The sequence below is a fragment of the Pseudopodoces humilis genome, chromosome 21 (genome assembly GCF_049639895.1).
Source record: "Pseudopodoces humilis isolate 2021_Gansu_Grassland_sample_001 chromosome 21, ASM4963989v1, whole genome shotgun sequence".
In the NCBI taxonomy this organism is placed as follows: Eukaryota; Metazoa; Chordata; class Aves; order Passeriformes; family Paridae; genus Pseudopodoces; species Pseudopodoces humilis.
This window is the reverse complement of record NC_142220.1, coordinates 3,355,136-3,380,225: the sequence shown is the minus strand read 5'-3', so window position 1 is coordinate 3,380,225 and position 25,090 is coordinate 3,355,136. Positions and strand designations below refer to the sequence as shown.

The following is a 25,090-nucleotide window of genomic DNA, read 5'->3' as shown; positions in this document are numbered from 1 at the left end:
TTATTTAACAATCACACAAATGAAGACTACTTTCTTTAAAAGCTCACTTTACCTTTCAGCAAATGCCCTGATCTCCCACAGCTCCAACTCCTCCTCTGCTACCCAAGTTTCCATTATAACAGGGCCTGTTTGCTTGGGGGTTTCTGGCCTTTTCGGCCTGAGGGCACTTGATCGCAGTCCCTTCCTCTGGGGTGTTGGAGTTTCTTTAGAGAACAGTCAAAACACACACATTAAGCTATACTGTAAAACGAAATTGAAATGTAAACCAAGATTTAGTAATGTTTTGTCCCATTTTATAAACAGGGAGGCCCTTCAGCTTCAGAAATCATGTCCATTTGTTAAATGCAGCATTTGTTTCCTGGTAGGTAAATTAACGGCTCCTGGCAAACTGCATTTGCTCCCTTGATGGGCTGAATTAGCATAAAGATCCAGTTACCTTAATTTCTCTAGATTACAAGGAGGGGGTAAAATGTCTAAACTAACAAACCAACCTTTTGGAGCCTCTGGTACACCAATGGGACATATGATTTTTCTTATACAGTACTCTGACCGTATCCCATACGGACCAACATCTCTCCGCTTGATTATTTCCGTTGTTGTAATTTCAGTTTCAGTTGTTTCTGCAACAAATGAGTCCCAGTACATTAATAACAGACACAAATAAAGCCAAATCTCCAATCAACCCAATACAGTCAAGGCAAAGAAACAACAAACAAAATTCAAATGCCACAGCTGACAGCGAGCCTTTATAGAAATGCTTTGAGGGAGTGTAGTACTCAGAATTTACAGCAAAAGCTTTTGCAAAAAAACCCAGAAATTTAAAATAACAATACCTGTTCTTGTGGTTCCTCCCCCGGGTGGAGCTTTTGCTGCCATATCATCCCATTTGAGACATGCCCACAATAACCTCAGCATCAGGCTCACTCCAGCCAATGATTTGACTGTTTGGAGTCGGTACCTAATGACAGAATATAAATTATATTTTTAAATAAACTTAAAATACCCAACCAAACCAACAGGACAAAGGTTTTCCATTCTACTTTTACTGAACAATATAGAAAACTGAATAATAAATAGCAAAATCTGCATATTTGGGAATAAACGTTTATCACTTGTATTTTAAAAAATCAATTAATTTCATCACATCCTAGACTTTTTCTCAAAAATGTGAAATATGTACCTCCAAGTGATCCCAAAAGTTGGTCTTGGGGATGGATAAGGCCAGATATCCAAGGCAGGCTTTGCATTGTAATTGAAATAAGGAACCTCTCTGATCCCTCCTCTCCTGGCCAGCTTTTTTAAGTCATCATTGGGTAAAACAAATATGCTTTTCTTACTGCTTTTCGTAACAAATTTCCTATAAGATGGTAAGGCAGTTCCAGAACGAGTTTTTTTGGGTCTTGCAAATTTCATTAACTTCACTTTGTCTTTTGTGGAATATTCTTTGCTGACAGTCATAGAAGTCACCAATGTGCCTTCTGGGGTGGTCAGTGAATCGGTGACTGTTGTTGTAACCACTGTTTTACTGTGCTCCTGGACAGAGATGACATCAGAGTTAGTGTCTGTGGCTGGAGTGGTGAGCTTGGTCACAGTGGTGGTAGTGGTGACAGTGGAGATGGCACAGTTTTCTGTGGAGGAAACAACTGTGGTTTTCTCATTGCTGGCAGCTCCAGACTCTGCAACCTTGTACACCGTTTTGGACTCTGTGGACACAGTTGAGGTTGTGGTAGTCACTTCAGTAATAACAGTTTTTATTTTACTTTCTCCATTAATATTTTCCATTTTATATGTCTGTACCCCATTCTGGTCAGCAAAGTGACAGCGCAAGCTGGATCCCTCACATGAGGTTACAGGCGATGGAGCAAATTTCTTCTCCTCAATTGCTTCAGTTTCCATAGATTCTGTTTCACTGTTCAGGTTATTTTCTTTACAGACAGGCTGTGTTGGTGGGGAAGCAGAGCCAACACTGGCAGATCTCTCAGGAAAAAGCTGATTTTCTTCAGTTTTCTGCACATACTTGGAAACTTCGTCTAGTGCCTGAAGACCCTCTCCAGACTCAGACTCAGGTGAACTCTGCAGTCGTGACTTTGAGTCCACGATATTTTTATCTTTTGTGTCCTCTCCCATGATGTCACCATTCATGAATGGTTTTACAGAAGATTCCTTAAAAGTCAATGGTTTTATTTCATGTTCCGGAATGGATTTATTAAAATTATTTACTTTTGGTTCGATATCACCTCCTGCCTTTGCTTCACAGGTATTTTTCACTAAGCAGCCATCATTTGACAATGCTTTAATGTCACTGTCTTTTCCATTCATTTGAAATGATGATTTTTCTTTTTCTGTCTCAGTTTCTTCATCTTTATTATTCTTTTTGTCAGTAACAGTATTTACATTTGTCTGATCAAGATATTTGTTCATGGTACCTGTCTCCACTTTCAGTTCCTGACCTTTCTTTTGACCATTAGCCTCTGTTAGTTTAGAGCTCAGTAAATCCTCATTATCATCTTCCCCATCCATGTGCTCCAGAGATTGACTTTCAAGGTTTCTTTCAGAAATCAGCCCAGTTTTAAATGATTCCAGATCTTTATTAGCTGATTTTTGGTGAAATATAATCTTTTCAGATTTACTTTCAGTCTTTACAGGAGAAATTTCTTCCTCCATTTCACTTTCTTGAGAGGACATGGTTTCCATATGGCTTTTTATCATACAATTGTTTTCTGCATCTTTGCTTTGCTGTTCAGAATTCCCTTCTGAGTCTGGTTTTTCAAGAGTGGCCACAGCATCTCTTCTACAGCTGCTTTCAGGTACCACTGGCCCTAAGTTTTCAAGTTCTCGCTGAGACACTCTGGTAATAGGTAGCTTTTGTTTCAAGGGTTTTTCATTTATTTCTGAAACATCCCATTTGGTTCGGCCTTCTGCACTGGTTTGTTTCAAGCCATCCACTAAAGAGCTCTCAGACTCTCCAAGAGCCTCTTGTCCTTGACACTTATCAGCAGTCGAAGGTTCAGGGTTGTTTTCTCTGCCATCATTCTGAACAAAGCTGTCTCCTTCAGAGGACTGACGGAAGTCTTCATCCAGCAGCTGCCCCTCTTTTGAGAGCCTGTTTGACAAAGGCAAAGAAGGTCCATCTTCATCCCCAGTTTTGGTACAGGAGATACTGCTGATGGGCAAACAGTCCTGCTCCATATCTTTGGCTTGGGTCTTGCCTGAAATGCAGCTTTGATCTTGGGAAGAAGAGTCAAACTGGCTTCCTTCTTTTCCTTTCCTCGTTTGGAGCTCATCTGTGTTTTTCTGGGGGCTCAGAGATTGAATGCCCCCAGTTTTAGCACCAGCCTCCAGCTTAATCTTTTCTAGACGCTGTTTTTCTTCCAGTGTAAACTGTTTTATTCGCCGCTCCAGGAGTCCATCTAATTTTGATGATTTTACTTTCCTTTTGTAGCAAGTCCTTAAATGAAATCCCTCACTGACATTGATTATATCCCGCTTACAATGACTTTCCTCATCTTTTATGGAGGACTCAATTTTCACATCATCCACATCCATAGGTTCTTCCTTGATGACTTTATCATTTTCACCATCGATGCCTTTTTCCACTGTGAAGAAGAAGTAACTCTGAGTCAGTGAGCTCCCCAACAATGAATACAAATTATATTTTTACATTAAGTACTAAGAAATAAATGGACCTTTTAGCATATTAATAGATTTCAATTAAAAAAGGAACAAAAGCTTCAGACACTACTACAATGGATAACAGGCAATCATTTAACTGAGACATTTTAGATGCCTTGACAAAACCTGTTACACAGGTTTTCACTAGTTATTTCTGAGGTTCTGTGCTTTTACTCATGCAATAATGTGAGTTTCACAATAACAAAAGATTATCACCTGTATTTTTTGCATGATCTGAGTTTTCAGAAATTGTGTCAACTTCCAATTTGTCTTCATGCAACTTTTCTTCTTTTACTTCTATTTTCTCCAAGGTTTCTGAAACATCTGCTTTGTCTTTTGCTTGCGGATCTCGAGAATCCTTTGCTCTGTCTTTCTCTGTTTTTACCTTAGGTGCACCTTTTCGTTTATCCAAGTTGCATTTTTCATCTTCACTCTTTGCTATTGACAAATTAAATTATTTCAATTATCCAAAATATATTTTGTACTTTGACACATTTGAATGTATGTTAGTTTACCTCATTTGCACACCAGTAGTGAAATTCAGAAAGAGAATTAAGCATCCAGTGCTAACACCATAGATTAAACAGTGCACTACTGAAAAAATATATATATATATGTACACCCTCTCAATATTTAAAATGGTTTTTTTTTGGTTTTGATGCTCTATATAACTTTTATCTATCTTTAATTTAAATAGGGCTATACAAAGATGCACAAATATTACACACAACAAAACTGAAACAATTTAATGTAGCTACAAAATGTCTGTGACAACTGAACAGGCTACATTGACCAAGATTACCCTATATCCACAAAAGCTTTGCTGGAACATTACTCCTAGTCTCCTTAAGAAATATCACACACAAATTAACTGCAATTAAAAAATATGTAAGCAATGCAGACTTACTTGATAGTAATTTTCTGTAATTTGCATTAGTATTTCCTGGTAGTTTGGGCATAAACCTGTGGACATGGGTTTTACTAATCCAGCTCCAACCGCCATATCCTGTTACTCTATATTCCTCTCCTTTTTGCTTCCAAACCTGTAAATATTTTTTTTTAAGTAATATTAATGATGCTATTTGCTGCATTATTAATGTTTACATTTAGAAACTCACTGATACTTCAAAAAAACTCCACATTTGTACACTTTTCCAAGCAAGTTGAAGTATATTTGTGAAATAATGTTCTAAAACTGAAGATATATCTGCTGATAATTAACTTGATCTATCACAGTAATATCTAAAAGTCTAATTTTTTAATGTAATTGTATTAATCTAAAAGCTGAAAGATTATAGGAGTTTTTGAATCAACCTGTATGCTTGTTATAACAAGTGTAGAGCAAAGAACTACTCCAACAGAAGTAGTTAATATCTACTGTAGGAGGATATAAAGAGGTTTCTACAGTAGTTCCCATCATATTATACAACCTTCCTAAGGCTGGATGTTTTGGGGAGAGGGAGTGGGACAAGATTCCAATAATCCCCTAGAACCTTCTACTAGGAAAGGCTGCATTTGCAGACCAGTATCTGTCACTCAGGCAGTGTCAGTAAGAGCATGACACAGATCAAATTCATTTCAGACCAAGATCATGTGTTTGAATACATGGCCATGGTTCCTACTTTCACGTAGGAGTAACACAAGGACATGAACACTGTAAGCTTAAATGAAAACAGAAAAAGAGTTAGAAATCAACAGTTTCTGTATTTTCTTTGTTCTTCCCACAAAAGAAACCCTCACCTGGTGTTTGACAGGAAATGTGTATTTCACCCATGTAGCTTGCTGCATTGTTTCTTCTTCTTCTTGTTTTCTCTCTTTTTTTTTCACTTTCTCCTTTTCTTCTCTTTCTATCGCTGTCATTCTGCGTAATCTAATCCATACAGATTTAAGTGCATTTAAGTACAGGATCTTGCAAGTAAAGATAAGAAGTCAATAGCACATAATATTCCTCTGAATAAGTTTAAACATCTGAAGTTAAGAGGAATGCCCACTATCAGGTTTTAGGTATTACGTGTAACAGGAACATCACTTTTTTTGCTATTTCAGTGAGGCAAACACAGCTGGATGCAATTGTGTCTAAGAGCAGACACATTCATTTTCTGTTCTTATGACAAAATGAGAGACAAAAAAACCCCAGACTCCAATGAACTGAGAGTGTTGAAATTTGCTCTTCTACTCTCCCAGAGTTTTAGCAGTTTTGAGACCGTGGCTCAGATAAAACAAATGCAGGAGCAATGACACTATAAAAAATACTGTCATGGTTTTTCAGTGTTTCTGTTTGAGAAAATACACTTCAAGTGCTGAATGACTATCTCAATTTAAACATAATTCTTACAGGCTTACAGGGACTAGCAATTGCAATCCAAAGTAAAATTCTCATATTCAACAATACTTTAATATTTATTAATTCTACCTCGTATGCCCCAAGGATTCCCGCCAGATGGGAAGCATGACAACTGGTTTGATTGCACACTCCAATATAGCCAGTGCTAGTGCAAATTCTCTGGGTTTGCTGCACATCTGAACAGCCTTAATCCAGTTAGACCTAAATTGGAAAAAAGAGAATGATCTGAAACATATACATGCAGTAATATAGCTTGCCATTTTAAAAAGATTTAATGGTAGAATAAAGACTCCTGTAGTAATACTCAAATATATAAACCTTTCAGCCTCCATCATAAACACAGATGATGTTTTATTATAGTGAAGCACAGTGCTTGGAGATCACAGATTTGAAAAAACAAAGTAACACTGCTAGCAAAACCACAAGTAAAACACGAGAATAAGTATTTCCATTTATTCATTTACCTGTGGGAAGCCCAGTTAGGGTGAAGGAACGATGCTGGGATATTGTTTTCTAGCTGAATAATGGTCAGCCTCAGGGTGGATATGGTGAGAACTTTGGAGCCATGTACAGACCCATTCCACTTGAACTCTCCAGCTGGAGTCAGGCAGAATTTATGTGAGAGATGTCGCCTCTTGTCGTGGTCCTCCCTGTGCTGGTGCTTGTTCAAAGCGAAGGAATTGGTGGCATATTGATTGTGATAAACACGGTACTTCCCCTCCTGCCCCAGTTTGAAATAATTGTTGATATTTCCCTTAATCACAATGTCCTTCTTGGTGTTCACTCGGGAGACTTCACCTTGAGAGTTGACCACCAGAACCTTAAGAAAGAAATATTGGAAACTTTTCAGTGAATTTGTAAAATAATTCCTTCTATTTACTCATTTATGATTTAGGCTTCAAATGTCTATCTGTAAAAGAATAAAAATACTCTGGACCAGTTTGTAGAAGCAAACAACTGTTTATACAATACACCAATATATGTACTTCATCACTGCCTGTCTACAGAGTTAAGATATTCCTAGATCAACTTTAACATTAAAAAATCATCATCTAGACTCCTCAGACCAAACAGGAGCCTGTTTTGCTGCTCTGATTGTGCCTATGGAAGGAGAGAGCTTTGGGAAAGCAGCTTCACTACACTCAGGTAAGCTCTCTGTGAACATCTCCTTGTTACAGAATTCAGACATGCAGCTTAGCAAACAAATATCCTGCACTTCGAAAACATGGCTTCCACTAACATCACTCAACTAAATTAATTGGTTTGTGAATAAATGCACTAAATGTTAACTTACAAGGAAAATCAGTTAACAAAAATAAAATTAATATACCAAATAGTATGGAGACAACTGCAAAAAAGTCCCAACAGTCAAACAGTTCCTTCCTGGATAAACCAGGCTACTTAAAGAAACCAGAATCAAAACAACAAACAAACCAGTCATACAAAACAGTTATATCAGTGCACTGGATCACTGTCATATCACTTTGTAGAGAGCACCCAAGAGAGCAAGAGCAAAGGAGAAGGGGAAAAAAGGTTCCTGTGATATACAATTTCACCATTTGCTAATTTATTATCACTGTCTTTTCTTTAAAGTACCTCCATTACCTGAAAAAATAACTTTTAAAAACTTTTTAAGTAAAGTTTAGTATCATTTAAAGAAATTATCATTTTTATAGACCATTTTTTTATAGTTCTTTAAGTTTTCCAAGATATTGGAAAGATGTGCACAAACCTCTCTGGTTTCTTTATATAACTTATTTGCTTCATTTGCTGCAGCAGCAACCTGCTGACTTTTCATCTGGCTCAGTTTGCTATCTGGATTTCTCAATCTGGTGAGCATTCGCGTCGAGCCTGGTGTGCCCTTCCCTGCACCTGGAGAATCACTTCTGTCACCATTGGATTTCTCTCCTGCCCAGGAATAAAAAGGCTTTTAAAACAAACTTAAGAATTGGAAGTTTTCTACTGATGTACAAAAGTTACTAACAAGAACAGAAAGTTTAGTGAAAAGAGGCATAAACTGGAAGTTGGAGACATCTTTATCCTTATCATCCTTATTATTAATATCATCATCATTATTATTATTATTACCTATGTCCTCTGAAGCCTGGGATCCCTTCTCTGCATTTTCAGCATCATCAAGAGTTTTAATGGAATCGTTCTGGCCAGAGCCCAGCTCACTGCCACTGCTGTTCTCAACATCTGCCTGTGGAGGTGCAGCAGAGCCACTGCTGGGGATCATCTGACCAGTTTCTTCTACAAAAGAACAACTTCAGTTTTAGTTTCTGCTTTTGAATTGGATCAATGCAACTTCTTAAAGTTTTCATCAAAAAAAGGCAGATGAACATGATTTGCTGGACTGGGGGAAACACATATAAAATATTAATTCCCTTCAGAACACGGTATCCATGAAAGTATTTTTTGTTCTGTTTCAAGCAGTTTCAACTTCTACATCTCTGAAGAACTTCATACCTGTGTTTAAAATATATTCGTAACTCATTTGAGACAATTTTCTTTCTATAGATGCATCCACCGATAACCCTGAGACCATTCTGTACTTAGAATTCATAAAATTTGGTCTTCCTGAAGCATCTGATTTTCTCTTTTAATTTTCTTGTGCTTTAGCTGTTCCTCAGAGTGTACACCTTTCAGTTTCTCTTGTTTTCCACTGGGTCTTTGATTGTCTCTTCCTCAACACCTTAATTCTCAGGAATCCCAGATTTCTGTTCCATTGGCACTGCTCTAAATATCAACCCACTTAAAACATCAGCCCCTTTCTGATCTGATGGGTCTTGATGTGGCTTCAAATGGGTTCCTCGTCCTCAGCTGTCCTCATTACTGTGTCTTGGCAGCTGAGGACTTTGTTGTCACCCCACCTGTTGTGCTGTCCCAGTAGGAATTTTTGACTAAGTATCGCTGAATTGCAGCTACCTTGAAATAAATCCCTCTGACCTCCCAGTAGGAACAAGCCCCAGTCCCTCAAAACAGCAAACCCAGCAATGTCTTCTGGGCTTAGTGCCAAAGGGAGACAGCTCAGCTGCTTAAAATCTACAGGATCTGTCTGTTTCTAGAATTCTTCCAAAGCATCAGGGATTCTGATGTTGTTAAGAAAAGTAACAGAACAAAACCTGTTTTTTGTGAAATACTACTCCTAGCAGAAGGATGGATCAGGTAAATATTCTGGAATTCTTAGAGGATCCCTAACCTGAATGCATCTTAACTTCTGACTGTGCCAAATGGGTGACAAACCACCACTGCTTGATCCATTTCCCTATTTATTATGAGGAAAAATGGACTTGTTTCCATGGCTGCTGTTTGGAGGAGAGTGGAAGCACCCAAACCAGACTCCTACTCAAGATTAATATCCAAATTGCATTTAACAGACATTCTCATCTACCTCTGCTTTTTACTCATATTTCCCCCTCTGTTTTGGGGGTAACTGCCTCACTGATCCTGATTCAGTATCTCTCTCTCGCTCTCTGAGAGTATCAAACTGAAATTTCATAGTAAGAACACAAACATCACTGTGATTATAGTGAACTAGACATGAGGAAAAACCCTCTCTACACATACTTTCCTACAAAAAAAGAGCCCATTAATTTATAACTCATGTAGAAGCTTTGGTGGGAGAAAAGTGCTTGTGAAAGTATAATAAATAATAATAAATATATAAGTGAATCTTTAAAATAGAATACAAACCCATAAAGGTGTCTGAAACAAAATCACAGGATATGTATCTTTTCCATTAAACCTTTACAGTTATTTTAACTTTAAAAGGGAATAAAAAATAGGAGAACTGGCAAAAATATTTGTTCACGTATCTAAAATATATGGATTTTGTCTCATACATGAAGACATTTTCTATACTTAAAAAGTGTATTATGAGGCTTGCAGATTACAGATTAATCTTAGCTTTCATTTTGTCCTCCTGTTCAGAAAGTTCATTACAAAGTTTGGATGCACTGACTTTCATAAGTTGAAAAGCTGCAGACTGTGCCTGCATGAAGAATTTCTGTAGGAAGAAAATGTTTGCTACCCGTTCTTAAAACATAACACACTGAATATGTTCACATCACATGTCTAGATTTTTAAGAACTGAGAATAAAATCCTGATCATTTTAATGGTGATCAGCTGTTTAGAATAACATTTGGTTATGTAGTAAATCCTGTAACAGAATATAATTCTAAATGTAATATAAAGTAATTCCAGAATAGTACACTCATAGTTTATGTTACACCTAATCAACTCCCACTTATTTTGCTAAAGCAAAAGTAAGATTGTCTGGTTTAAAATAGTATATATTATTACCTTTGAGTCACTGACATGGCAGAACAAAACATGTTAAGATACAATAATGCTTGTGCTTATAATTCTGAAATCTGTTTAAAATTTCCAGCATGACAATTTTAATCTTGACATTTCAGTGCAATGGTTTATAAATGTGAATGAAAACGCTTTGTTAGTGATTTACACAGTAAATGAGAGGTTAAAATAATAAACAAGCCAGCAGCAAATTAGATTTGAAATAAACTTTGAGAGGATGCTAACAATCATTACAGATCACTATGGAAAAATAAAATAAACAGAAAATAGAAAATTAAAAGCTTAGCCGTAGTCATCTTTGGAAGGCATGAAAACAAATGCTAATGTCATGGAGAACCACAAATTTCAAGCACTAGTTGCAAGAAAATTAACTTTGAAATGTTAATAATGACAACGTAGCAGTAAAGGATGGCACTGCAAGCAAACAGCATGAGTGATATACGCTGGGAATGGTTTTAGTGGACAAATCAGAGAGAAAAACAGATTCCCCAAATTACAGAGGCATTGGTAACAGTGCCTTCTGTACCTGAGAGTTCCAGAGGGAGCTCTGATGCCACCTTCTTCTCTGCCACGTTGTTGCTATCAAGGGTTTCTGACTGACACCCCACTGCGTCCTTCCCTTCAGAGCAACTATTCTCTCCTGCAGAAGGATTTGTGGTGTTGTCATCAGTGCTTGAGGTCACAGAGTTACTTTTATCCCCAACGACTGTTGCCTCTATAGTAAAACGCACAACAAAACTTTAGGGATGTTCTTTATTATGCCTTAGGATGTCATTTGGCAACATCCATAGAAAGCAACTTCAGCAGCTTTGTTTGTTTGATAATGCTGGAAAATAGCAAGCTTTTTCCTTTCCTTTTTTTTTTTGCTGTGAGATGGTATTGTCTCAGAATCAAAGAACAAACCAACTGTGAGTAGGAAAAAGTTAAAAATTATGTCATGTGGCTTACTACAAAACATGTTGATCACAACCTGTAAGCGCCACCTGTACCTCAAGGCAGGGTATCTAGGAGCCAGCTGTACAGAAGTAGGAAAATTGGTGAAATTACTTAACAAGAACAACTCCAACATACAAGCACAAAGGAACTGACAAATACCAGCTATTACAGAAATATCTTGGAGACTCATACAAAGAAAGTATCGCATTAACACTTAAAGAAATGTGGGGTTCACTTCACTTAAATGGAGCTGTTAAAGCACAGTCAGTTTCTTTACCTTCTGTTTTCTCTTTTTCCACGTCTTGTTCACTTTGTGTTTCCTCAATTTTATCCTGGTCTCCAGATTCTTCCTTGTCTCTCTCAGCATCTGTCTGGTCATTATCAACATCACTTTTGGCCTTTTCTGCTTCCTCATCTCCTGTGTTTTTATCTTCCACTATTTCTCCTTTTCTTGCTCTGATAATGTCCAAAATTTCATCTACAATATAAAGCATGCTGTCAGCCCAAAACAACAAACCACCTACAGAGGCATGGAGCACAAATAACATGACATAAATCCTGCTTCTGATGTAAGATAAACTAGATTTGATTCAAAGTGCAACATCTATCCCCATTACACAAAATATTCCTACCATTTGCTGCAGAAAGGAAAGACTTGTTGTTGCCCCTTGCTTTGTTTGTAAGGTCTTCTGTCACATCCATGTGCCGATGAATTTCTTCACGCATCTCGTCCAGGGTTTTGCATAGGTCAGCTTCCCAGTAATCCTTGTCCAGGCATTCAATTAACTCTGCCAGCTGGATCTTTGTGCTGTAGTACCAGATTTTCTTATCCTTCTCACTTTCTGAATCTTCCTCTCTGTAGCAGTATTTAAAAAATATTGATTTTAAAATATCTGGATAAATGACAAAACTTGCTATCAGCCTGCTTTCTGCAGAGCACTACGAAATGTCAATACCTGAGTGTGAATAAACAAATCACATTGCTCATATGCACCTGGTTTATTAATATCAATATTCCTTTCTTGTTTCCTTCCCTTTCTTCATCCCCTCAGTTCTCATGACAACTTCCTCAGGAAAGCTTTGAAATCTCCTTAAAACTGGTTTGTCCAATTTGACAACAAGGTGCATTCTCATTGTATTTACTATTTCTGTAAGGAGTAATTTAGTCCAGAATCCATAATGGTAGTTTCTGACAGCGTATTCAGGAAAAACCACAGAAAATTCAAAGTATAGAATGTCACATTCATAAAATATTTTATATTGGCATCCTACAGCATCCACCTGTAAGAGCACCAGTAAGGGATGAGTCATAATACAACCCCTTTGAAAACATCAAGGGATTTCCACATTTTTAATCTGCAGTACTCCATGACCCCATGAGGCCAGATTTACTGGTGCCAACAGCACCTCAGCAGGGCCATGGACCCAAGGGAGCTCCATCAATATCCCAGGTAACAGGCTCGCCTGGAGGCTGCAGAGCACAGGGAGGATGCTCCAAGTGCTTCTGCAGCTGCTGGATTTCAGCTTGGATTGATCCATCCTGTGGAGCAGCAGCAGCCAGACCCAGGCTGGCATGAGCCCGTCCACTCATTTCCACAGCACATCCCAGTGCTCCCCACACCACGTGGGTGCCACTGATTGCCCAGCCTGGCCTTCACCTGGGTGAAGAAACTAAACTACTGCTGCACTTGCACCCCCTGTTCCAGCACTGCAGGCTTGAGGCTCACTGAGAACCCTAAGCCAGAGTTCTCACAGCAATGGGAAGCTGACTGTGAATCTCAAAGGTTTGCCCTTTTGGGGTTTGTTGCAGGTTCCTCTCTACTGGTTCCTTTCCCATGGATTATGCATTAAAAATGGCACAAATTGGCCTCAGGGATTCAGAAAGACAAACAACCTTAAGGCAACTTGATTGTTGTTGATCTACTGCCTCTCAACCCTGTATTTGTGAAACAATTAATATCTGCAACTCAAACAGAACACAATTGAAATAAGGTGGTTGTGAAGTTAGTAACGGTAATATTACACAAAATTCAACTACTAACTTGTCACAACCATTATTGCAAAACAGACTTTTGGTTTTGATGATAAAACGTGGTGTATGGCAAAGAAACTTTCATCTCTTTCATAAAGGCCTTTGCTCATGAAAAGCAAGTAATTCTGCTTTACCATTTATTCCTTTAAACTGCCCACATTCCATTAGTTTTAACCACACCAACTTGTTAAGTTTGACAAGTTCTCTCAGAAAACAGCTGATTTCAGGAAGACTGTCACACACAACACACCAAAATTTAACAGCTGAACACTGACAATCATTTGGCTCTATGGAATATTCTAGGCCTGTAAAGTTCCATGTTAAAGGAAAATTACTGTTTAAACCATGTTTCCTCTAAACCAAGAGTTATTTACTAACAGCAATAGGGATGACAGCACTTTCGTTACTGGTGGTGAACAAGAGACACGGAAGAGTAAGATAAAGGCAAATACCCAAAAACTAAGAGGGAAGGGGAGATGAGAATGCAAGAATAAAGTTTTACAAAGTGAGAGGAAATAAAAGGATGAAATAAAATGCTTAACTTAAAAGAACAGAGAATGGGTGCATTCTGAGCTTTCCCTGGCAAGCATCCAAGGATGTGCAAGACCCCAGCAGAGCAGCAATTGTAAGGCTGCTGTGCTCCTGACAAACATGACTGTAGAATGTGATGCTGTTATTACTCCATTTCTTAACTGACCAAAAAGGGAACTTGAACCTTTCATTCTGAGCCCCTCTCTTGTAACGGTTACAGGATTATTTGCTAGAGAGATAATGCCATTTATACATCCTCTTATATGACCTAGATATGCAACAATATAAATGCTTCATATAGAATCAGAGAGTCACTTTGGCTGGAAAAGACCTTTGAGATCAAGTCTGACAATACATTCTCATCTCTCCATGAGGAAAGGCTGTGCCTGCATTCATCTGTCAGACAAGCAGCTTGTACACATTGCTTCTATTTTGATGGTTATTATCCAAGTGTTTTCTCATTTTCATGTTTCTCCCCCCCATTCAGCAAATCTGAGACTGCTCCAGCTGCACTAATGCAGCCAGGGTGAGTATGTGTGTCACCTGAACATCCCAAACAGCATCTGGCTTTTCCCTCTCCATCAGCCCTTTCTATTCTAGGTTTGCAAGGTTCCATTGAACTGAAAAGCAATTAACTGCTGTTTTCAGTTTCCCTGGATAATTCAAGAAAATGTCTCCAGCACCAGTAAAGGTTTGCTGTATTGCAGGCCAGTAAACCCCGAGGCTCAGTGTGCAGAGTTGAGACACCAGACCACCGAGAGTATTCTGCAGAAAGCACCTGGAGCTAATCCTTCCATGTGTGATTTGAGTCCTGCCCATTAAAGAACTGCTCAGATAATATTCTAGAAACAGACAATGAGGTTATCCAAGAATATTTTAATACCCTTCTACTTCATTTATGTCATGGTTTGAGCATAAAGTTTGCTTTGAATTGAAGACTATCACAACCTTAGCAAGAGAATTTCAGGAATTAAAGAGTTTTCACTTGAAAAACCACAATGTGAAACGGCACAAATTTGTTGATCTGTGTGCTTACACCAAACTCATCTCTGGCCAGACTTCTTTCCAAGATTCAGATGTGTGCCAGGGGAAGACTGGGCATGCACAGCAGAAATCATTCCATGCAATCCATTTTGGCCAACTTAGATAAGACTAAAATTAACAATTATATAATTCCAGCTAACTTTCCCTGAATATCTTTTTACGTTTAGTAAAGAGACACGACTTTCACCCCCTGAAGAAATCAGGGGGGCTGTCATAAAAAGATGGAAAGATGCAAGGCTGCACAAGGAGCAGATCCCAATGGTTTTCTCGGACAGTCCAGACAGATTTGCCAGCCTGGTGCTGGACAGGTCTGCAGAAACTCCAGGGGACTCAGCTGAGTCATACACAATATGTGAGGCCAAGGAGGGAGAAAAGAATCACATGAGCTTTTCCTACCTCTTTCAGCTTCCTTGGCTGCCAGGAACTATTCACTGGCAGGCTGCAGAGACAAGTTTAAAGACTGATAAAAGCAACACAGAAGATACTCAAAACTTTCAAGTAAGGTGATAGCAAAATACTTAGTATTAGTAGTAGCAGATACTTCCTGAATTCCATGATGATACAGTTGGAAACTGAAGAATTCAGGAAATTGTTTAAAGCAATCTATTCAAATTAAGACCCAAACCCTTGTTAATTAACTGGAGAAAACAGAGGAGAACCCCCTAAGAACATAAACAGCATGACAAATCTTGCAGAAAAAAGAGCTGAAACTGCTTTTGACTGTTGAGGAAGATCCATACAACTCAGGAATAACAATGTGTGTCCTATTTCTGCTATCAAAATGAAAGCCAAACAGTGTTTTATTATCTTCTGCATATAATAGATAAATCCAAAGCATCTCAATATTTCTATAAAGATAAACTTGTTAAAACACTGCAGTAGTTTACAAAGACAATGCAAGTCAAAGTCCCAAATTTCCTGAATTAATAACTTGCAGAAATAATCTTCACAAGTAAAACAAATGCAATTGACCCAGAGGCATCATCGTTAATTTGTAAACAGCTTGAAACAAAAATGTCAGGAATTAATTTGCTCTTGGCCTGTTTTTTGTTTTAATCTTGTTGATATTTGTTCATGATGAGATTACTTCACTGTCCACTTTTCCATCTTTGCAGAGCAGAAGAGATGGAAAAGAGAAACAAACCCACAATGTTTGGCTTAAAAAAGGCAAGAGATGGAAATAAAAGTATTAGGAAACAAGTCTACAAAACCATTTAAAAGGTATGGAAACCAGCAGTAGGTTTGATTTATGACATTTAAAGGGGGAGAGGGGAGAAGAAGTAAAAAGCCCTAAAAACCCTTCTGAGAAACAAAACCATCAAGAATTTAGGATTTCAGTTCTCTAATCCTCCTGGGCAGGATTTCAGATCAGTATTTGTGCAGATTATTTTTAGATCTATTAGTTTCCTCTGATAAATATGATCATATGGCACTGGAGAATACACTATTCATTTTAATAAAGTTGATACAATGATATAATTTCACAGATCTCAGGTTTTAACATTTGGCAGTTATCCCTTAAGTTACCCTTCAGTCATCCAAGATATCAGGCATAAATAAATAAATAAATAAATGCAAAAAGTTGTGTTTGCAATACAGCATGCTCACTGAATTTAAAAACTGGAATTATGGAGTTTAATATCTATGTGAGTTATTAAAGTTACATTTCCCTGGAATTAAGTTGTGTAGTACTTTTGCCCCCTTATGAAATAATTTGTCCACAGAACACCTATAAGGAATGCAAAATGGTTTTTTAAAAACTCAATATATTTAGCTTTTGAAGATGTCTCTTCTAAATGCAGTTAAAATTACTACCAGTGTGCTAGAAAGAAACAACTCTCACATGTGCAGATTTCAAAGGCTCACAAAGCACCTGCATGATTCATTTTCATTTGAAACATGTTGAAGTGTTGCCTGTATCAAAACCTTCTGAACATCAAATACTCCACTTCACTGGGAAAAAACATTGTTTCACAGATCAAGTTTGGTTAAAAATAATTATCTATCTGCCTACATAGAGAGAGGAAACAAAGTCTGCCCATTTATCTCAAAATCAACTCCTGAGTGATCTGGATTTTCTAATATTAATTCCCAAACCTCTGCCAGTACAGGAGAGCAGTGAAGACAAACCCATCTTTAGAACAGCCTTTTCCTGAAGACTTTGAGGGGAAAGATACAGAAACAAAGCAGAGGAAACCATAAATTATTTAAGCACAAGTAGCTAGAGTAAAAACAATCCTAGCTGTGTCCTACACAACGAGACTTTTTGTGAAAATCAAAATTTCAACACATTTTCTGAAAACAAAAGGTAGGAAATTCTGTATGAAGCAATGGAATAATTGGGATATCAACAGCTTCGGGTGCCCATTGCATCCTGGTGAACCACCTGAATGATCCACCCCTTACTGTGGAGCATGTGACTGAGTATAAACATGGAGTATATATATATATAGGAAAAAAAGGAGAAGAGTATAAAAGATTCCCTGCATCCTTTGAAAGGTTACTTGGCACTACTGTGACATTTATAACCCAGAGAAACTAAAAAAGATCAAACATGGACTCTTTTTTTACAAACATGAAAGAAGAACACAGGAAACAGAGCAGAGATAATTAATACTTAAAGCATCAGCTGACAATACCCTAGAGAAACAGCCCCACATTTTAAAGGAATACCATGAGCCCTTAGAAGTGTCTTCTTTGCAAGATGGAACACCATCAGCAGACCTCACAGTCCCTTTTTAAATACGCTGGCTACTATCTTAACATTCACTGTAACCTGCTTTGTATGAAATTCTGTTAAGGTACCCAGCTGTGGTTTATTTTCTCTGTAACACTGAATGGAAAACTGTGTTTCTGTGTTTTCAGAGCTCTGCTAAAATCTCTATTTCTCCTAATTTAACAATAGCACTGATTTCACTTAAGTATTATTTCTCCTCCATTATGAGAACAATTAGATAAGAATAGTCTTTTATGAGAAAACTGATCTTTAGCCATTTTCCTGTGAAAAATGAATTTCAGATTCAACTTTTCAGGTAAAATCCAGGGCACAATGCCCTCACTAGCAATGGTTTGATTCCTATTAATATTTTGAGGTACATTTGTATCTTGAGACCAACCAGTAGCAGGTAATTGTGTGAAACACACACAGTACCTCCCTTGAAGACAGGCATGACTTGCTATGGTGACTTTCTTAGCACTACAGAACAATGTTCAATGCAACATTTTCTGCATTTCTAGTAACAGTGAATCCCTTTGAGCATCTCTGAAAGTTTCAGCTTCAAAGGCAGAGCATCAACCTAGTACCAGAATTCGGCAACCAAACACTGCTTAAGCAGGTTGCAGACCACAAGTAGTGTCCTACACACCGTGTAATATAAAAAGAATCAAACTTCTCTTCAGTAACTTATAAAAAAACTGGGGAGCTGTCATTAACATTCCCTTTCTTTTCCTCACATTCATGTGCTTTCAGCACATTAATATTAAGCCTGAGACCCTGTTTTTATGTCCTTTTTATGTATAGATTACAAGAATATTAATTTTGGATAAATATGGATTATTTACATGGTCTTTAGTAATCTCCTTGCAAAACAACAAGCAACAGCCTTATCTGAAGAAAGAACAATTTAAAGATGGCAACAGTAATTTACATGATGTATTAAAAACACAGTATTATTGTACAGAAATTATGCAATGATTAGTTAACTTACATGATGATTCTCCTGTTCAGGAACCAGTATTTCCGCCTATGCCTGTCGTATCCAATAGGTTCGTGTCGGATATATGGCTTGTTTTTTTGGATTTCAGCCACACAGTCAGTCACTCCAGGTACCTTATGTGCCACACAGACCTCACACTGCCACTCGTCTTCGGGCACCTCCTCCAGAGGGGGTTTCACGCACTCCAAGTGGTACACGGCCGAGCAAGTCTCACAGCAAAGCAAATCCCCAAGTTTGTGACAAACCCTACAATGATCATCATACTGAATAACACCTTCTGACATTAACTCCTCACGTGCAATGTTTGTGGTAAGAAACTGATCCACTAAGAACTGCAGAACTTTGATTTTATTCTCTACTGGTCCATAAGGATAGTCCTCTGTCTCTTGGTAAGGAAGAACATGATGGTATTCCTTGTCACTCTCACAATATACCCGCAGAACCTCTGGCCACGTCATTCCATCTATGAAATACAAAGTGGAATTAACGCTATCTTTGAGGTCAGCAGGTCCAAAGGTAGTATTTGAAGTGTCTTCTTCACGTAAAACTGCTTTTAACAGCACTATATGCATCTCTGCCATAAGTGTGCACTGCTCTTGACTTACCAGAGCAGCACAGAAGTCCTCAAAACGAAAAGGAGAGAGGCGCAAAACAGTGCCAAAGTTCCTTAGTACCTCATAGATGGCAATAACATTCATTATATGCTCACTAGGCACCATTAAGTCCTCTGAGGATTTAGGAAACTCCAAGGGTGGGATATCTTTTTCTTCTAATATTGGAGAACGAGGACGATGTGCTCTTTGTCTTCTCCTACCTGGAATAAAAAACAACGGTAAGAATTTTGCTGTTCACAGGTCAACACAAGTGTTTAAACATCTATCATCAATCAATGTGCTAACATTCTGAACTAATGCAAATTAAGGCTTCACAAGCTTCACAGTTACATAAATGTGTTAACTCAGCTAATCATCTTATACTTTAACTAACAGTATGAAAATAAAACACAAGATATTTGAAGTTTTGCTTTAGACATACAGGAGTATTGCACATTTCCTGTACAATATACATCTATTGAAACTTTAAAACTAAATCTAGGAATGTAATTGTTTAAACTACTTAAAAAGAAAGACATTTCCTGCAGCCAAAATAATATTTTTTTCTCATTTTTATTCAGCATGACTAATTTAAACCTGAAACATCAAGCTCCAAACAGATATTTTCTATTAAATGATTGCAAGTTATTCTCCTATCCAGCATGGGCATCCAGGAAAGCTCATTTCAAGCAGATGTCTTAGGACATCAATTTCAACCAAATTAAAATACAAAAGAGAACCTAATGCATGTTGTCCACTGCTTTCTAACTAGAATATTTCTCCTGACTACCTACAAACCAAAACCAGAAGGTAAATGTGATGTTTTATGAAAGCATTTCAACAATTCTCATTTTCTCAAAACAAACAAACAAAAACCCACCCCACGCCACCTTCACACTTCAATAAAACAGGAGCCATATCCACAGAATGAGGAGGCAAAATTATGGAAGGACAAAGTTTACCAGTAAAAGCTAATCTAAAGAGCTGTTTTACTACCTAATAGAAAAGACATTGAACATAATTAATTCAGTCTCAGATGCCAATTCAGATAAGATACTACACTTCCCTTGAATTCCACTATCCTTGATGCCAGGCAGAAGGAAAAACAAAAGAGGAAAGTTTTTGAAAATTACACTACCTGACAGATTAAATATTTTAATCTTCTAGCAAAATAAACAGCTACATGCAACTATTTCTCACCTATCAGTTAAAAGTTTTAGATGCACTCATTAAACTTATTTCCCTTTATAGAAAAAAATAAATTGAGAAAATCTCATAAACCATCATATAGGTTTAATCCAAGAACTGAGATGAAAACTGGTTTTAGGTCCTCTTACTAAGCATACTAAGATTCTGGTCAACAACTAAATTTCAAAATTATCCATTGTCCATAGACAAGTGTCAGCAGGATGCATTTCATGCACAGAGGAAATCCAAAGAAAAACTGCAGCTATTCAGAGCAGCCATTTCCCACACACTTCATTAAAATGGGACATGTATTAAACTTTGTCTGTTCTGACACTGAAGAGTGTCAACCAATAGTCTGTAATTTTAAGATTCACTTTCATAATTTCTTAACCAAATTCTGCACATAACAGACCTCCCCAAAAGGTTCCAAGGAAATGAAGAGATAAAGTGAGTTCCAGTCAGCTTGGATGTTACCATTAAATGGAAATGGTTCTCTGTGGCATTTGTTCAACCTACCCTACCCCGTTTGATACTCCCGGAAATACAGAAAATAACTCTAATGTGGGAGAAAACCTGCTAAGACAGATCCTGCTGAACCTGAAACACCATCACTAAAACATTAATGCATTGAAAAGGGAAAAAAAGATTAGCTACCAGAAAGAAAAGCTACCTCTATGAAATATCTTGATGCACAACAAATGATTCCAGAAAAATAAATCAACCCTTAGACTGGTATGACAAGAAGGCAGCAGACACAGCTTTCCCTTTCCAATGTTAAAGAATGCAATTTTATACAACAAATTACACACCCAAACTATACAGAAGATGAACTGCAAGATGTTTCCATTACAGAAGTAACAGGTCAACCTCATCTGTGGATTAAAATAACTTTCCAAGTTTAGTGAAGTTTGAGTTCTGACTGGAAAATGAAGGAATGCTGGTATGACTGTCTTCCAACATGCCTCTGCACTAATCAGTGGAAAATGTTTAATCATGGCAAACACGCATAGACAAAGGAGTTTCACAGCCAGGCACAAAACAAGTATTCTCTAGATTAAACTCAATTTTTCTATCACCATGATCCAAAATCATATATGCATGAGGCACAGCTGGTTCAGTTAAAAGACTCCAAAGTAAAAGAAGACAGGCTCACACAATAAACTACTTTGGGGTCCTGAAGCTTCCTTCCACACTGCAGTCCTAGCTTGCCATGCAGGACAACACTACCACCACAGGACAGATATTCTGAAATCACTGATGGCCCTCACAGAGTCCAAGTACCACAAAAGCCAGCAGAGCTATCAACCAGGAGTCTTTCTGTATCAGAAAAATGTGTCTGTCAGTAAAGCCATAAAACAGCCCATCGAGAAAGAGAGTGGCAAGGACGTTAACCCTGCTTTAATTTAACTGAATTAATAAGAAGCGACAAATCTCCCCAAGACAAAGATAAACCAGAGTGAAGGACCACTGCTGGAAAAAAATGGACTCCAAATACCAGTTTTGCTGATGTCTCTTTCATATGAGATAACCACGGAATCATGGAATCATTAAGGCTGGAAACACTTTCAAGATCAAGCCCAACCATCTCAGCCCCACCACCATGTCCTCAAGTGCCACATCCACACATTTCAGAAGACCTCCAGGGAGGGATGACCTACACCAGTTTCCTGAGCAGCCTGTTCCCGTGCTTTACAACCCTTCAGCAAAAAAAGTTTATAATCAAAACATCTACTGGTGCAACTTTCAGTCACTTGTGTATTGGTCACATGAAATTAAGAGGGGAATAAAAAAAAAAGAACTTTAAAACAATTCCTAATATGTTCTGAAAAAGTTAATCTCTAACACTTCCTCTTACAAAGGTACAATTAGAGATCTAGAAGAAACGTGTTATCAGGATATAAATGTGTCATAATAGCATAATAAAGAATTGTACTTTGGTGCAAGCACAATGCAACCCTGTGGCTGCATTAGTCACACCACCTCCTACTTAAATCAATTTATATATTTTCATGTTTGTTTTGGTATAAAAACCAGAAACTTCAAAAGCAATGATAGAACAGACAATAGGAAAAGCAGACTGCATTACAAAATGTGTGCTTCATTTGTGTTAGGCCTCACAGTTGCAGCACATTACAATATTGTGCACCTCAACACTCCCCATCCACACTGGAAACCACACACCACAGCTCAAGAGCTCAAATAATTTCTCTCTTCACACACTGAACTGCTCTGACCAATTCTCAACTAAATATAATCTGGTTTCCAGAGCTTAAAAAGGCAAGTATTCAAAGATGCAGAATATTTTAGAAAGAAACTGTATTTTTCTTGAATGACTTGACGGCATAGTACTTAAAATCTTTCTATGCTGGCTTTTTCTTTCCAATTTCACTTTCAATTTGTTGTTAACATTCTCTGTACTGGGGTTGAAGAGAATTTGAAGTTGAGAAGAGAGTCACAAAGTATGATTTGGAAATTCAGAAATTCCAATCAATTTGTGCTTAAATGCATTACTGGCCAATACATCAACTGTGATCTCAAGAAACACTCAGACACCTTTAAAAAAAACCTCAAAAGCCCAAATCAACAAACCAAACAGTCTAACAACCTCCAGTGAAAAGGATGGACATTCTCTGCATGGTGCTCATAAATCTTGAAGCATTGCAAGTGGCTGTTCAACTGAAATTAAAAGTGCAGGTCAATGGAATATGGTATAATGATATTAAAGTGCTACAAATCTCTTTTTTGAGCTGAAATGTTGGTATTTTACTGGTCATGTGGATAACCTGTCTTCACTGCTGATTTTTCGGTGTGCTGAGAACCCACACAGCTCACCGTGCTTTGGAGCAGCTCCACCTCCTGTGTGAGGGTTTTTGAAGATCACAGTCCATGTTTACCCAACTGTGCCTCATAAACACACACACACAAAATAAAAAAATCCCTTAAAAGTTGAAAAATGTCTCCCTACAATAAGCATATACAATTATTCAAGCTTTTCACTTCCAAGGACAATCTTCTTTTTCATGAGGCAAGTGGGCCAATACTTAAATTCTACATTCAGTGGCAAACACCAAAAACCCACAGCCCAAAAAAGAACTCTGGCCACTTCAAACACTTTAGTTTAAATTATTTTAGAGATACTAGGATTTGACAACCTATTTTTTTTTTAACTTCTTGTCATTTGTCAGTAATTTGGGCCCCCACAGGGAATTTTTGTTTCAAACAGAAATTGCAGTATGTACTATTTTGTTTAAAATAAAACCATCAATAGGATTGCAGAGCAGGTGCACTGGCAGGTTACTTCTCCTTTAAGCATCACCACCTGACTGACTAGGCTTGGAACTGAATTTTCACGTGACTACTGTAAATTCAAGAAATCTACTCTCAATTTACCCACACTGAAGTTTCCCAAAACATACTCAAGTTTTATTAATGCAAATTAGATACTTCTGAGATAGTTTCTGCATGTTAACTAAGTCTCTGAATCAAATTTCACCTCCGAGTTTGAGGCAATACAAAGGCAGAAAATGTCCACTTCTACACTACTCAAATTCCATAGCTTTATTTGGTGGAAAATAACTGATTTGCCAATAGCCTCCTGCTGCCACAGCTGTAATATTGAGAGGATCCAGATCCCCTGGAGTGTCTGAGTACTGCATTTCTATCCAGCACAAGCTTCTTTTAAATGGCAAGTCCTTCACTGGTTGTCTCTCCCCAAGTGCTGAAGCAGTCTGCAGTGGTTACCTGTCCCTATTTTGAATGCTATAGTTGAAGAGCTGCTTGTAATTAAGATTAAAGAGTAAACAATTCTATTCCCATGGCATTTAATTATAGATACTGATAATTATAGTCTACACTTAGGATAATCTACTAAAATAATTTATATTACAAATATTTAAGCAAACACACTAATGATAATTGAAATAAAACTAAGTTACTCAAGTAACAGTCTGAACACTCAAACCCAGAAATTACTCCAAAAACCATTGCTTTAATTTTTTATTTGCATCTACTCAACCTATTTGGTTCAAATGCTGACCCTTTCAGAATTTAGAAATGAAAAAGAGTTTAAAAGAACCAAACACCTTGTCTTCATTTTCATTTACAGACTGAAAGAAGAAAAGAAAAAGTCACACCTAATCTTTACCACAGGAGAATACAGAATTTAAAACTATTTTAACCATCTTCAACATATCTGCTGGTTTATGCAAACAGAGTATCTGAATAAACTACTAACATCAGTGTCCAGAATACAGAAAGAATGTATCACAACTAAATGACTTTCATGCTCTTCAGCTTTAGTTGTGTACAATCACCATACACATGTAGGCTAACAAAAATCACACAAATCCAGTTTTGCCTTGTCTCACTGACATTAAACACTTCTCCCCTCCAGCAAACACAGCCTTTCAGCCCAACAAGTTTCAGGTACTGGACTGGTGCATGGAGGCCCTATAGAACAAATATACTGCTAGAACTACTGTCTTGTTTAAAAAGTGACAGAGTGGTGGCTGCATTGGTCTCACCTAAAAAACAAACACTGGCTCCACTCTCTCTTGATTTGAAAGTTCACAACTGGTATCATTTCACTTCTCTCAGAACTTTCCCTTCCTCATCATTTCTCAGCACTTGGGCTCTCCAGCTCAGAGCTCCTGCTCACAGTTGCCATGGAGAGAATAAGCTTGGTAGGAGCATTGGGGAAAGAAAAAGAGACCA

The 25,090-nt window shown here is 37.7% G+C and overlaps 1 protein-coding gene across 11 annotated transcripts in view; it reads right to left on the bottom strand.

Annotated features, from left to right (window-relative positions):
- The window catches only part of BPTF (bromodomain PHD finger transcription factor), a 54,806-nt gene that overhangs the window by 23,314 nt on the left and 6,402 nt on the right, over positions 1–25,090 (bottom strand). For all 11 annotated transcript variants that reach the window (XM_088065339.1, XM_088065342.1, XM_088065338.1 and 8 more), the window contains exons 2-16: positions 18,588–19,410; positions 11,906–12,129; positions 11,551–11,751; positions 10,864–11,052; positions 8,105–8,269; positions 7,749–7,924; positions 6,481–6,836; positions 6,086–6,217; positions 5,413–5,542; positions 4,580–4,715; positions 3,889–4,110; positions 1,181–3,596; positions 834–958; positions 492–620; positions 53–203 (exon numbers count right to left, since the gene is read on the bottom strand). In XM_088065339.1, coding sequence (XP_087921465.1) covers positions 53–203; positions 492–620; positions 834–958; positions 1,181–3,596; positions 3,889–4,110; positions 4,580–4,715; positions 5,413–5,542; positions 6,086–6,217; positions 6,481–6,836; positions 7,749–7,924; positions 8,105–8,269; positions 10,864–11,052; positions 11,551–11,751; positions 11,906–12,129; positions 18,588–19,410 — 5,575 coding nt within the window. The remainder of the gene's footprint in view (positions 1–52; positions 204–491; positions 621–833; positions 959–1,180; positions 3,597–3,888; positions 4,111–4,579; positions 4,716–5,412; positions 5,543–6,085; positions 6,218–6,480; positions 6,837–7,748; positions 7,925–8,104; positions 8,270–10,863; positions 11,053–11,550; positions 11,752–11,905; positions 12,130–18,587; positions 19,411–25,090) is intronic.